General features: G+C 40.6%; 1 protein-coding gene across 1 annotated transcript in view; it reads left to right on the top strand.

Moving 5' to 3' along the window:
- Positions 1–13,224, top strand: part of col11a1a (collagen, type XI, alpha 1a) — a 92,793-nt gene that overhangs the window by 16,202 nt on the left and 63,367 nt on the right. The window contains exons 5-18 of the mRNA XM_079576018.1: positions 2,210–2,332; positions 3,755–3,844; positions 4,850–4,948; positions 5,774–6,037; positions 6,697–6,762; positions 7,300–7,341; positions 7,419–7,481; positions 8,337–8,411; positions 9,256–9,339; positions 10,536–10,592; positions 11,862–11,915; positions 12,198–12,251; positions 12,877–12,930; positions 13,050–13,103. Coding sequence (XP_079432144.1) covers positions 2,210–2,332; positions 3,755–3,844; positions 4,850–4,948; positions 5,774–6,037; positions 6,697–6,762; positions 7,300–7,341; positions 7,419–7,481; positions 8,337–8,411; positions 9,256–9,339; positions 10,536–10,592; positions 11,862–11,915; positions 12,198–12,251; positions 12,877–12,930; positions 13,050–13,103 — 1,179 coding nt within the window. The remainder of the gene's footprint in view (positions 1–2,209; positions 2,333–3,754; positions 3,845–4,849; positions 4,949–5,773; positions 6,038–6,696; positions 6,763–7,299; positions 7,342–7,418; positions 7,482–8,336; positions 8,412–9,255; positions 9,340–10,535; positions 10,593–11,861; positions 11,916–12,197; positions 12,252–12,876; positions 12,931–13,049; positions 13,104–13,224) is intronic.

The raw sequence follows: 13,224 nt of genomic DNA, 5'->3' as shown, positions 1-13,224 counted from the left end.
AGACAGGATTCCCCAGCGGCACGGAGGACGTTATGTCCTATAAGGATTTTAATTGTAGTGTTTGAATAATCAGTGTGAAATTACATACTGTATTTAATGTGTGCGCTAGTTGTTTCAGCTTGATTATAATCATATGTGTTGGATGCCATATGCCTGCACTGTAAGATGGAACAATATCTCTGTTGCTTATTGTTCATGCATATAGTAGCTCTTTGAGTGACTTTGGACTTGGCTGGCCGATATATTGGGTAGCTTCAAGTTAGCTATGTGGTTAGCTATATGGTTAGCTTCAGTTTAAGTTAACTCCCGTCAATATGGACATGCTGCTTGTCATTTTGAAGTGCAGAATCTGGAGAATTCAATCGCTGACTTAGTTTTAACCTCCGCAATTGTATTTGTGGTCACGTTTTGGTCACTTGCACTTGCCCTGGATCCGATGTTCCCCCGTACCTATGTTCCCCGGGTCCGATGTTACCCGCGGCTAGCAACACTATGCTAATGCTAATGACTAATCAATGCTGGTACAGAAACTATGATTGGATGGATCACCTAAAGTAATAACATAAATAAAATCATCCAGTGCTGGAGCGGCCAAGTATTTGTTTTTACAGGATTATAGACCAGACATTTGGAAAAATCGGTCAATTAGCATCCCAAAATATCGGCATCGGCCTTAGAAAAACCCATATCGGTCGGCCTCTAATTTATATTGACCTAATGTCTCAATGCTAATGTCTGTGTAAGCTCTATGTCGTCCAGGAGTTTTCCATCATTGTAAAGATTTATTATTTAATAGACATTGTAAAGAGTTATTTAAGTTCAAGACGTTATGTTTCTTCAACCTCTGTTTTAACAATGAACATGAAGAAGAGTCTGAGAAAAGAAGAACAGTTTTCTCAACTCAGACAACCCAGTCCAGTTGACAACTTTGAAATACTTTACCCCAAATGACCTACTTTTATTTATATGTTTAGTTGCATACAATTTCCTCTCTGTCACATTCGATCCAGTGAGACACAAATCAAGCCTTTAAAGCTACATTCCGCCCCAGAGGCACTCGTGGCCTCTTTGCTCTGTCAAACCAGAGGTGTCCACTGATGTGTAACTCAAACAGAGAAAGTTTCAAGGACCACTCTCTGTTTCCCCCAGAGACAAGCCTTAGCACATGGCTGTTTACTCTGGGCTACATGTGAAAGAGCCATACATCTCCAACGTGTCTGCAGCACAGCGGGCCAGAAGAGCTCCAGCTCACATTCTCCTGACAAGCTGCAGCATGCTCTGTGTCTTCCTGCTTCAGCGTCGACTCTGTTCAATGTATAGTGTCACCTGCCGAGGCAATACTCTGCTCGACCAGATGCTTTCAAATGAAAAGGAAAAAGTTTCAAATCAAAGAAGTGATGGCATAAACATCTACCTCACTTTCTTGGTCCGTGATGCTGTATGATTGTTAGCAAGACTTTCTATTTTTGTGAGATACATATAATAACTGCCTATCCGTTCATGCACTGCGTGTCTTCTTGTGAGGTGTATTCTTCGGCTGCGGTGTTATTTTGATGTTGTGGTGTTCTGTCCCGGTTTTAGCCAAAGGACACTGTGGGCTTCAGAAAACAGACTTTTTGCCAATGCGGGTTTGAGGGAATTCTTTTGTTTTCGATGTTTTTCTCCTATATGATTTGAGAAGTGTATTTTAGGTGTGAAAGTTGTTTTGACACTTCTCGACAGGCTTTACGTGTCGTGATGTTCAATATTATAGTAGCATCTTATAGCATTAGAGTTACTATAATTTCTAAAAGAGATTTTCCTATGTTTACTAATAAAAAGTTGTACAGATACATTATCTTCCATCTGGTTTGCAGTGTATAGACCTGTTGCCATACTATACTGCAGTTGTATCATTAAAACACATATCTTAGTCATATATCCTAGTCCCAGATGTAATCATTTTCTATGTGTATTGCATGACTTTATGTGCCTTCGAAAATGTCACCTCTTCCCAGACTATAAAGCACCAACAATATTGTGATTTCACATTCCCATTTTTACCACGCTTCCTTTATTGTGGGCACATGAAGCTCCTATATCCAGGGTGCCTTTTAGTGCCTTGTACATTCTCCTCACCACATTGCAGAAATTCTCGGTTCTCTGTAGAAATAGCTGATTATATGTTGGGATCTTTTCAACCTAACGATGTGTTTTGTGGTTTTCGCAGGGTGACATCCAGCAGCTTCTGATTGTGGCCGATCCCTCTGCAGCCTATGACTACTGTGAACACTACAGCCCAGACTGTGACACCCCCCACAGCCAGAGAGTACAAGCACAGGACCCTGAGGAGGTCAGCTACATATGCTCACTTTTGTCTAACTTTCCTGTTCTTGCACCGCACATCTTAACTCGTTTTATTACTTTGGTCGCTCATTGTTTTAACTTGTTTAAAAGCTTGTAATTCATTGTGTGTATGTGATAAAAGACAAGTTGTTACTGTAATTTATTAGAGCTTGGGAAATCCCACCCTGAGGGAAAAATGAAGTTGAGGCTTAGCCTTTGCCAAAACTCCTGTCTGGTTTGGTAAATTCGCTTGGGTTCACAGATCCAGTGCGGGACATTGGTTAAGCTGCAGGCTTTAGATTTTGATAAGTATGGCACAGAGTAAAGTTGTGCTTTTTTTAACCACTCCCTACAGTGTAGTTTGCAGTGTTGATTATGTCTTCACAAGGAAACAAATAGCTAACAAAGCTGGGGGATTAGCCGGAGGAAGCAATATATTGTAGGTGTCTAGTATCAACCACAATGAGTGATATGTAATAAAAGCATTCAAAGTGTGGTTAAATTAAACTGAAACACATGCATTTATGTTGAGTAGGTATCCATAAGTTTAGCTATCTTTAGGTCTTGGGTGACCGTATTTCCATTAACATTTTATCTATATATTATAGTATAGTAAAATTTCCAAAAAAGCAGATATTCAGGAGACCCAGATAGGAGCTGTGCACAGACACAGAGTTTAAAGTAGGAAAGCGTTTACATTTCCTCTTTCGTTTTTCTACTCTGTCTCACACGCAGCTTCAGCCCCAAGGATGCAATTAGGAGTAAATTAACATTGCACGTAACATTTGCTTTTTAACAGATAAAAGGAAACAGTCATTGGAGTGGACAGTGTTTGTCTAACCAATGACCTGTTCGGCTGCCTGCTAACACATGAAGCTCAACATGTTTGAGTCTTTTGTACTGACTTCAGATCATAGTTTGCTAAAATATTTAAACAATTACAGAACTTACAAACAGCTACACGAAGCTTGTCTGCTTTGTCATGCATCCTAAAGAGTAGCATTTGCCCAGTGACCCACTATCTTCTAATAAGAGTCTTAAATGTGACTAAACTTCGGGGTCCTGAGGCGTATCATTTACATGCCTTTAGTGAGAAAGTTCCATTACGATATCCCTGAACGCAGCTGGAATTTTTGTCTCAGGTTTCTTTGTTGTTTTCTGACTTTTATGGGCTTTTAAACATCCCATCTGTTTACGCTTGTCAGCTAAAACACAGGCACTTTCAAACCTTGTTTACTCTAATTGAAACTTTTTTTTTTAACTTGAGACAGATACCTTCTAAATGATTTTTGTTTGTCGTAATGGATATTTGACTTTTACCTGCTTTAAATGCATTGATCTCAGGATGATATGTCCGGTATCATCGTGCAGAAAGTGCAGAGTGCATCCTTGACTAATGCCTCTCTCTCTCCTCTGTATCGCTATGCAGTACTTTACTGACTTAGATTACAGTCAGTTCTATGATTACTCTGAGGGAGCCACAGACATCATTCCCACCGATGAGTATGCCGAGCCGCAGGTAAATTCAAACAGGAAGATACACGGTGTACTTAATGTTACTGTCATGTCTCATTTGTCTCGTGTCCCAAATCTCTGTGTCTAATGTCTCCATGCACAACTGAGCAAGTCCTCATTTTAAATCTGATTTCACTACAAAATGACACAATACCAGGACATTAGCTCAGTTTGTGTTACAGGCTGCTTTCTCTGCTCACTGAGTCAATGCTGTCAACTTTAAGAGGCTTTTGCATTCCAGCATGCCTTTAAACTATTGTTTACATTTGGACAAGTCAGCAACAATACATTTTACATTTTACATTAAAAGCAAAGAGCTTGTGACTCAGTAGCTTGAAGGTGTTGCTCAAAGGCAAAGCCTCAGTGTCCTGTATTCTTGTTTAATGTTCTCATTTTCTGTTTGTCAAAGAAAGGCCTAGGTCTAGACTGTTGTGCTGCATAAACATCACCAGTGATTTCTTTTTGGAAGCCATGCTTTTACATGATGACACTCACTGGACTCGGAAACATTACAAATTCAATGTAGCAGCACTCAGTCCAGGTCCAGGTCTTTGGGTCATTTCCACTTTTTAAATGTTCTGTGTTTGTCTCCGTGCTTTTTGTTGCTGCAACCTTTTCCAGAGAGTGAAACGTAGTGTCTCCATGAAAAAGAAGAGGACCACAAAGTCCCTTAGTAAAACCAAGGCAAAAACTTTTAAGTTCTTGGCTGCCAAAAAATCACCTGCTAAAAAGTATGCCGCTAAGAAGAAGCGCCCGATGCCTGGTTACCAGGCCACTGCACCAGCGCGGCCCAGAGGAAGTTTTAGGGTAAACCTTTAGAGACATGTCCAGTCCATCCAGATCATTCCACTCGTATCTCCACAGGGAGATCTGTGATGGCAGATAGAGCGGCCCTAACTTGATGTAGCCGTAGTATACGGTAGCAGAGTCTATAGAGACCTCTTCATAACACCTCTGCATCTGAGCTAACGCCTGCTTTATTCTTCTGTCCTTTTCCAACATGACTCAGCTAAACAATGTAGAAGGAGATTACAATACAGGCATTGACTACGGGACGTTAGATGATACTCAGACTCAGTCCCCCTATGCCACCAATGGACCCTATGAGGTAATGTGCTTCTTTCTTCTTTGCACACAATTATTAGCAGTTTTGGGGAAATTTAGATCCGATTATTGCATAAAACCTGGTACGAAACATAAAGACACATACATTCAAATCAATGCTGTGTCTTTACGGAGCCTCTCTCTGGGAGAGCAATGGTAAATATTTTAGTGTGTAGTTCACCTCCAAATGGATCACTATAGCTTCTCAGCCTCTGGACCCTGATCCATAAGTGGATGTAATAACACCACATTTAAACGTATCATTTCTGAATGTGACAGTGTGTCATTACATCCCTGATGTTGCTCTTTGCATAAATCAATTCCAAATTCTCTCCATCTAAAATTAAGGCTCACTGTGTTACATGTGATGTGTTGTTGTGCCAAATACACAAAGTATGAAAAGGAGCTCCTTTATGTTTAACTTTATGTGTATTCGCACAACCATGACCTGATCACATCTAATCTTACTGTAGTCCATTTAAATGCATTACTCTGTAGAGCCACATTGTTACTCAGCCCTTCTCATATTGACACGTGCACAAGTCTGAGGGCTGAAGTAACAATAGACTTGTAGTTTTAGCTTTTCTCAAAATGGCATCACCTTATTGTACATATGAGTATGTGAGTATGTGGATGGCACAGCATTCAGTATTTGTAATGTGATTTGTCACTCCTTTTTATGACATGTAAATAAGATGTTGCCATTGCTTTTAACGTAATTCTCAATCATTATGTTGCTGTTTGTATCTGCTCTCATTGCAGTAGCCTCAATGCTTTAACAGCTTAACTAACTTTGTTCCTCTATTGCTCACCCTCTTGGCTTACAAAGGCTGTGGAGGAGGACCTTGTTGGGGGCATTGCCACTGAGACCACAGCTCAGGAGCCCACCGCTGCCCCCGACACACACGGGACAGACGCGTATGACTTTAAGGAGTATGACCTAAAGGACTATGATTTGGGAGAGGTTGACAGCAAAATTTATGATTACACCAGTTATGATGACTATGGCACGGCCCAGGCCAAACCCAGCGCGGCCCCCGATGACGAGGTGGGGCCCGGGGTGGCCGCCGAAACCGACATTTCAGAGAGCGCCGTAAGTACAGCCCCCCCCCCCTTCAGCCGGGCACCAAAGGGCGGGGGTGTGCATGAGCAGCCTGCCACGGACTTCTAATGGTTTTTAGTGCATGTTTTTATGGTTGATTGCATGAAAAATGTCTCCTTGAGTATCAGAGGGTGATATTGTGCATACATACTGAAAAACTAGTCTCTCTCAAGAAATACCACTGTTTACCCCAAAAGTAACATAAGGCTGCTGTGTTTTTTATGTTGAAGTAAAGATCATTGTTGGACATCTCTTTATTGTTACTTCAGTGTAAAAAAACAAAATCGCTTGCCTTCGTGGGGTTCAATTCAAGCCCATATATTTGCATATATCTGATAACAAAAATAATGCAGTTCTAACCATTTCATTAGCTATTTTACCAGGGTGATGGTTAATGCCTATCTGGCCTGTCCATTCTGTCCTGACTATTGTGTTTCTCAACTCAGTCCCTTTGATCTGCCACTACATTGTGATTGTATTTGAAGCATGTTGACACCGCTCTTAGATTTCTAGACATTCTGACTTCTGTAACTCTTCCTCTCTGTTCCCCGTCGTTTTTCACTCGCTGCTATGTAATCATGAAAATATCACTACATCGACTTTGGCCCTGCGTACTGGAGAGTCACCTCTGTGCGTGTTTGTGCCCGCAGATCGCTGGAGTCGAAGGAGGCTTTGGGCAGAAGGGAGAGAAGGGCGAGCCTGCTGTCATCGAACCTGTACGTCCCCAGGGTTCACTTAGTGCAATGATGAGTTACAACTTAAAGTTTTAGAGGAAATTAGGAGCTGTAATGTCCAGGGAGACTCAGGTCAACCTGTCTGGACTTTAAAAAACACAGATAAGCACCACCTCATGACATCAGAAAGTGGGAGCAAGTGTTTTGAGATCTGGAAAAAGAGACAGACATGACAAAAGCTAAAAAAAAAATGGATTTAGCTTAAAGGGGCTAGATGCAAGTTAGTCATTTTATGCTCACTACTGCCACCTCAGGTCTTACGCGTAACTGCAGCTTCTATATTAAGCTCGACTTCGGACCCGAATTAACACCTTTTTGAGTGACAGTGCAGGAGTTTAGAGGCAGTTGTGGTGAAAAGGCCCGAGCTCATTCTACACATTAGGACATTGCTGGAACATGTAGGGGAAAATACTTAGTTTTAACATTTTTAAACTCTGTATAGTCCCTTTAATAAATTTGTTTTACACTCTTCATTCTGTTCTCATGAGGCCCGATTAAACCGTGTATTGTTTTTTGCAGGGCATGCTGATTGAAGGACCTCCCGGACCTCCTGGCCCAGCTGTGAGTACAACGACAATAGGGTTTCTATTTTGTTTGTGATATAAACAATTAACTAAATGACATTCTCCTCTTTTTAGGGTCTCCCAGGTCCCTCAGGTCTTCAAGGACCCCCAGGCCCCTCTGGAGATCCCGGTGACAGGGTAAGAAGCAAAAATGTTCTCTTTGGGTGAGATTCATTGATGCATCACTATAATGCTAAACAAAGCCCACATTAAATAATAACACATTGCATAACTTTACACTCTACACTGGGGAATGACATCATGTGCATATGTGAAATTGCATGACGTTAAACCCTTGGTGCAAAAACATTATATTGACAAATATCAAAAGTTCAGCTTCCTAACAGTCTGCCAGATAAAGCTGTTCCTCCATCGACTTATAATTTTACTATGATGAAAAATGACAATCATGTCTCTACCCAAATCACGTAATCAACATTTACAATATTTCCCATTGCTTTAGAGTTGTAGAGCTGCTGGTGTCTTGATTCCTTTGATCAAACTTGTGAAAATCATAGAGAGAATCTGACCGCATAACGCAAAACAGGCCTCATGAAAAGGATGTTGGTTTTGGAGAGTGTACAGTAGTGTTGCTCCTCTGTGTGCGGCTGTGGCTGTATTGAGCAAATGGTAATCAGAGTGAACAGCAGTGTGTGTGGTTTGTGAAAGTGATGGGTCTGTTTATGTGTAGAAATTAGGGCCACAATGATAGGTGCCAACTCATGTTCGGTCCCCGAAACTAATAGGTTTGTCAAGTCAAGTCAATTACAAAACAACTGAATAATCTGTGAGAATTTCAAACTAACGACATAAGTCACTAAATCTCAATGAAGAATATGCCATATTTATACAACATTCCAACATTACAGAGTTATGTGACTCATTATAGAAAGCAATGACGAGTTAACAGTCCCATGTATTTGCTGTGGCTGAGCCGATCAGAAGAATGTGATTTATTGCATTGATGTTTATGTGTTTCTCGGTCCGTCGCAGGGTCCTCCTGGTCGTGGTGGTTTGCCCGGTGCTGACGGTTTGCCAGGGCCTCCCGGTACAATGCTGATGCTGCCAGTAAGTGCTTGACATTATGGGGCTCATGATTTAACATTAAAGACTCAGTGGAATAACATTGTGGAATGGGCTCTTCACATCCTGTTCGATGACACTCATAAACATAATGTCATAGCCCAGTGGGTCTGCCATTTTACACTTTACATTTCATACAGTAATTCTATTTAAGTCAACAGCTTTTCGTGTATGCAAAGAGACATCATTTAGTCGAGTTTATATTTGTTATGGACCCTTTTAGTCCTGAATTGATGGTGCTTAGAAGGTCAAATGTCTTATGAGGCGGTAGTTGGTATGACAACTACTGTCATTGCCGATTGTTTATTTCATTATACTCCTTAAATACTTGGCCCTGTCTCAATTTTAACGTTACTGCATGGGTTCTTTAAGTGGGTCCCAAATGATTTTAAGACACAATTTTAGATATTAATCGAAATACAACGATACGAACTTATGAACTGGGATTAAGTTACTTATTCTATTAAAATTACATTTTTTTTACTTGAAATTGTTACAAGCAACACTTATTTTGTACTGTGGGGCTCCTGGGTTTTTACATGGTTATTTTGGGGGTCACGACCTGAAAAGTTTTAGAACCCCTGTGTTACTGTGAGTCGTAGTCTCCAAACTGCTTAAAGATACTCAGAAAACTGTTCTGGGCAATGCATTGTTGAGTGATTTATTAAAAAATATTGTTCCATTATTATAAACACATTAATTCACCCCTAGTTAGATGCTCATCATGTTTTGCATTTATCTGAAATGTAATGCAGGAATGATTATCTGTTTAATTACTTCATTCCACATTTTCACATTGTCTCACTCTGCTCCTGTGTGTTGCCTGCAGTTCCGTTTCGGTGGTGATGGTGAGAAGGGTCCCGTTGTGTCTGCCCAAGAAGCACAAGCTCAGGCCATCCTCTCCCAGGCCAGGGTGAGTATGAAGAGCTAGAATGGCTCTCATCTGTAAGAGAATACCGTCTTAACAAACAAGAAACAACAGATAATTTGGCATAGTAGTTGTAGCCCATTCACTACTAAGTCCCATCCCTCCAAAATGCCCCACTCACTCCAGCTTCCTCCCCACAGCTGTAGGGCATCTGACTGTATTTTGGTGGGGCATTTTAGCTGTAGCCTTGCAAGGACTAAATGGAGATCCACAATGTATAACTGGCCGCTCTGAACAGATGCACACAAGAGACAGTGGTAAAAATACTCCCAGGCTCGTGACCTGTGGGTGGCCCGTCCAACAGGTGGGGGTCTGGGGGGGGAAATAGAGGCACTGGACACGGACTGGTTTGGGGAATGAGCCATTACTGTTGTTTTTGCTACTGTTCATATGTATCTAATATAATAAGGGATGGGATGTTAAGCCTTTTAGAGAAGTCATTTTATTATAAGACTGTTGTGAAATGAAACGCTTTATGGAAAATACATTGTTGAGTTATGTGACGTTTGCGTAACATGTTGTTGCATGTTGTCATGGTTACATATAACACTATCATAATTATGCTCTTGTATCTGCATGATGTGCGTACGTGCAGTCAAATCCATCTTCAGTAGCATGCAGGTTGTAACATTAATACTATGATGACCTTTTAAATAGTAGAAAAGAACTTTAGCAAGTGCATTTTTCACAGCCAAATGATTTATCAGCATTAAAATATACAATATCTTCGACATGAGCCAGGCCTACATAAATGAAATTGCAGCATGAATTATGGAAAGGGACCAATTTTTAGCAGGGGTCTCCAACTTAAGGCTTGGGAGCAGCCAGTGGCTCTCAAACCCTTTGCAAGCTTTCTACATTTCCATCCAGCTATTGATGCATTTTCTCTTTGTGCACCAAATGATTGCACTAAACCTTTGAACAATCAGGGTAAATATATTAATTTCTGTGTTGAAGTATCCCATAGTTCCCAAATATCCTCAAAGTATTAATATCTCTGTTGTTTTCATGTAGTAAACGTAGCTCACAGGGGGAAAAGTTTCTATGCTACTTTTAAAAAGAGTATCCCTGTTTTACTGAGGATACAGTAAAGTCAGTGCTTATGTAAAAAGACAGTAAAGGCGTAACTTCTGAAAACGGAGAAGAATCTAATATGTTTTCTGTGTGTGTCTGGTTTGCAGCTGGCGATGAGGGGACCCCCGGGGCCAATGGGTCTGACAGGAAGATCAGGACCAGTGGTGAGTGCTTTAGACCTCATTTCCTCCTAAATAAAGTGGCCTTTTTCCTGCTAATTGAAGCAGACTGCTGGATATTGAACAAAGAGAATGTGTCTCTTTTATTACTTCTGCAACACCGTCATCTCATGTCTACGTTTAATACTGTAACTCTCAGTTCAAATGATGTCATTGTTTGCAGAAGTGATAAAATGTAAGGGGTCAAAGAGCTCAATTTCAGTGCTTGAGTAAAAGTACAGATACTACAAGTCAAATATTACACCATTGAAACTCAACGCTACTCAGTCGTATTATTACTGAAGTTTAAGCATTGAAGTATTTGCTTCTAATCACTGTTATAAACACCTGTACGGCAACAAGTCTGGGACAAATCTTCTGATCGGCTGTGTGTGTTATAATTGTTTAGGTTAGGGTTAGGGATGATTTCATATTTTAACTTTGGAGTCTATGTAGAAATGAAAGTTTCATTTGTATCTTTCTAATATAGCAAAGTAATAAGTCCTCAACAAAAAATCCAACAGAAGTACAGTTCCTCATAAACTACTTAAGCACAGTTCTTAAGTAAATTGACTTTGTTACTGACCGACGTAAGCAATTAAGAAACCAAAACAAACTACAAAATCTGTTAAATGGTGGAGAGTCCTCAAAATGATTCCATACTGTAGCTGGAAAAGGTCATGCGTGAAGCCTATCCATCCCATATATTATCTCTGCTGTCCAATCCAATAATAGATAAACAGATAAACAGATGCAGCTCATTTTGATTGGTTGCTTTGTCGCTGTGTGGCTAAGTGTCCTTTGTATTAGTCGTGGTTCACAGCTGCCAAGAAAACATCATCTCCTCGTTGCCTCCCCTTTCTCCAATAACTTGACAACAGACTTGTCGATGCACGATCCACCATTTATCTACAGAATATGGCCCTTCACAAGAAGTGAAGAATTACTATAGTATAATACCTGGATTATTGTGTGAAGACTTTGATACTTGCTACTGAAGTGTACACAAGCTTACATGATTCGAAATGGAAAAAATGATTTATTCTTTTCAAATCAGACTAACCGACTTGTTTAACTTCAACTTTCATATTCTAACTCTGCTTTATTATGTCAATTTACTCTTCATCAGTCAATGCCTTGTTCTCAACTGTGAAGGACAATGAGTATTATCAGCCAAACATCGCCATCTGTTGTCACATTGCTGCCATTACAGCTTTGTAGCCTCAGAAAATGTATGCATGTTTGAATAAAGATGTCTCTGTTGCATTTTTGTAGGGTCTTCCTGGCTCTTCTGGACTTAAGGGTGAAAGTGGCGATCATGGTCCACAGGTAATTTACAAGTTATAGCCAAGTTTGTATAGTTCAATTTTGGAATATGGTTTGTAAAATAGCCTGTATTTTGTCCTTTATGTTTAGTGTTGTACTTGTGGTCCTTGATCCGAATATACACTAATGTTTTTGATTTGAGTATTGGCATTATAATTGAAGCTATTTAAAATGTAAATCTGTAAAATGTAATCTGTAGTCCTTGTAGTTCTTATGATAAAATACATACTGTAGGTTGCTCCAAAGATATGATGGCCTGTAATCTTTCCCTCTATCTCTGTGCAGGGGCCTCGTGGTATCCAGGGGCCTTCTGGACCACCTGGCAAAGCTGGGAAGCGGGTAGGTAAACCCTCTGACCTCCGGGGTAAAAGTGTGCGCTCTCCGCTCTTTGTTTTTGTTGCTAAGTTTGTGTTGCCATGCGGTTGTTTGGATTTCGCCCGTGGCCGCGACTCAAATACAAAGTGAGAAGCTTATTTAGTGGCCCAACAAACAATTAATTGAGATGTGCTTAAAGGCTTTCCACTGCAGCCCCTTGGATCAATGACCAGGGGCTTTAATCTGTCTGAAAATGCCCAAATGAGAAATCAGATGACGGATGTGGGCCGCAGATAGTGGCATTGTGCAGTCCGCCCACAAGGCCAAACGCCATGACCTGAATGATCAGCAAAAATAAACAGGGCTTGTTGAAATAAAACTAAATCTGACCCCCCAAAAAATCGCTATGCTCTACTTCTCAGTTCAGCACTGCTAAGAATCACGGCTGCCCAGATTAACAATTCATTATGTTTGAGAAAGCGCCATTTTCATCAAATATATTAAATCAAATCAAACTCTGTTCTCTATCCTAATGTATGCTTACTGATGTTTTATTCAACATTTCTTAGAGGTATGTGGCTCATTGCTAACATTACTAACATGAAAAATGCATATACAACGTTTTACTCTATCTCGTCATTATCTCTAGGGTCGTGCCGGAGCTGATGGAGCCCGTGGGATGCCTGGAGAGCCAGGCTCCAAGGTACAGCTTCCCCAGATCAACAAACTAAATGAAAAGTTTGAGGAGGAGGAGGATAGTAGTGTATTGGTGCATTTTGGTGATTCTTGCATTTGGGTGATATTTGTTGTGGGTGATTGCAGGGTGACCGTGGCTTTGATGGACTGCCCGGGCTGCCTGGTGAGAAGGGACACAGGGTAAGTACAAGGTCAAAAATGTCACAAACTGTCTTATATTGCATTAAAGATACATTGTGACAATTTACGAAAGCTGTGAACCAAGGCTTTGTCTAAAGAGCTCTTGACAAATAGATTAAGA

Source organism: Gobius niger (genome assembly GCF_951799975.1).
Source record: "Gobius niger genome assembly, chromosome: 18".
Classification (NCBI taxonomy): Eukaryota; Metazoa; Chordata; class Actinopteri; order Gobiiformes; family Gobiidae; genus Gobius; species Gobius niger.
The sequence above is the reverse complement of the archived record's forward strand: the minus strand, read 5'-3'. Positions and strand labels throughout refer to the sequence as shown.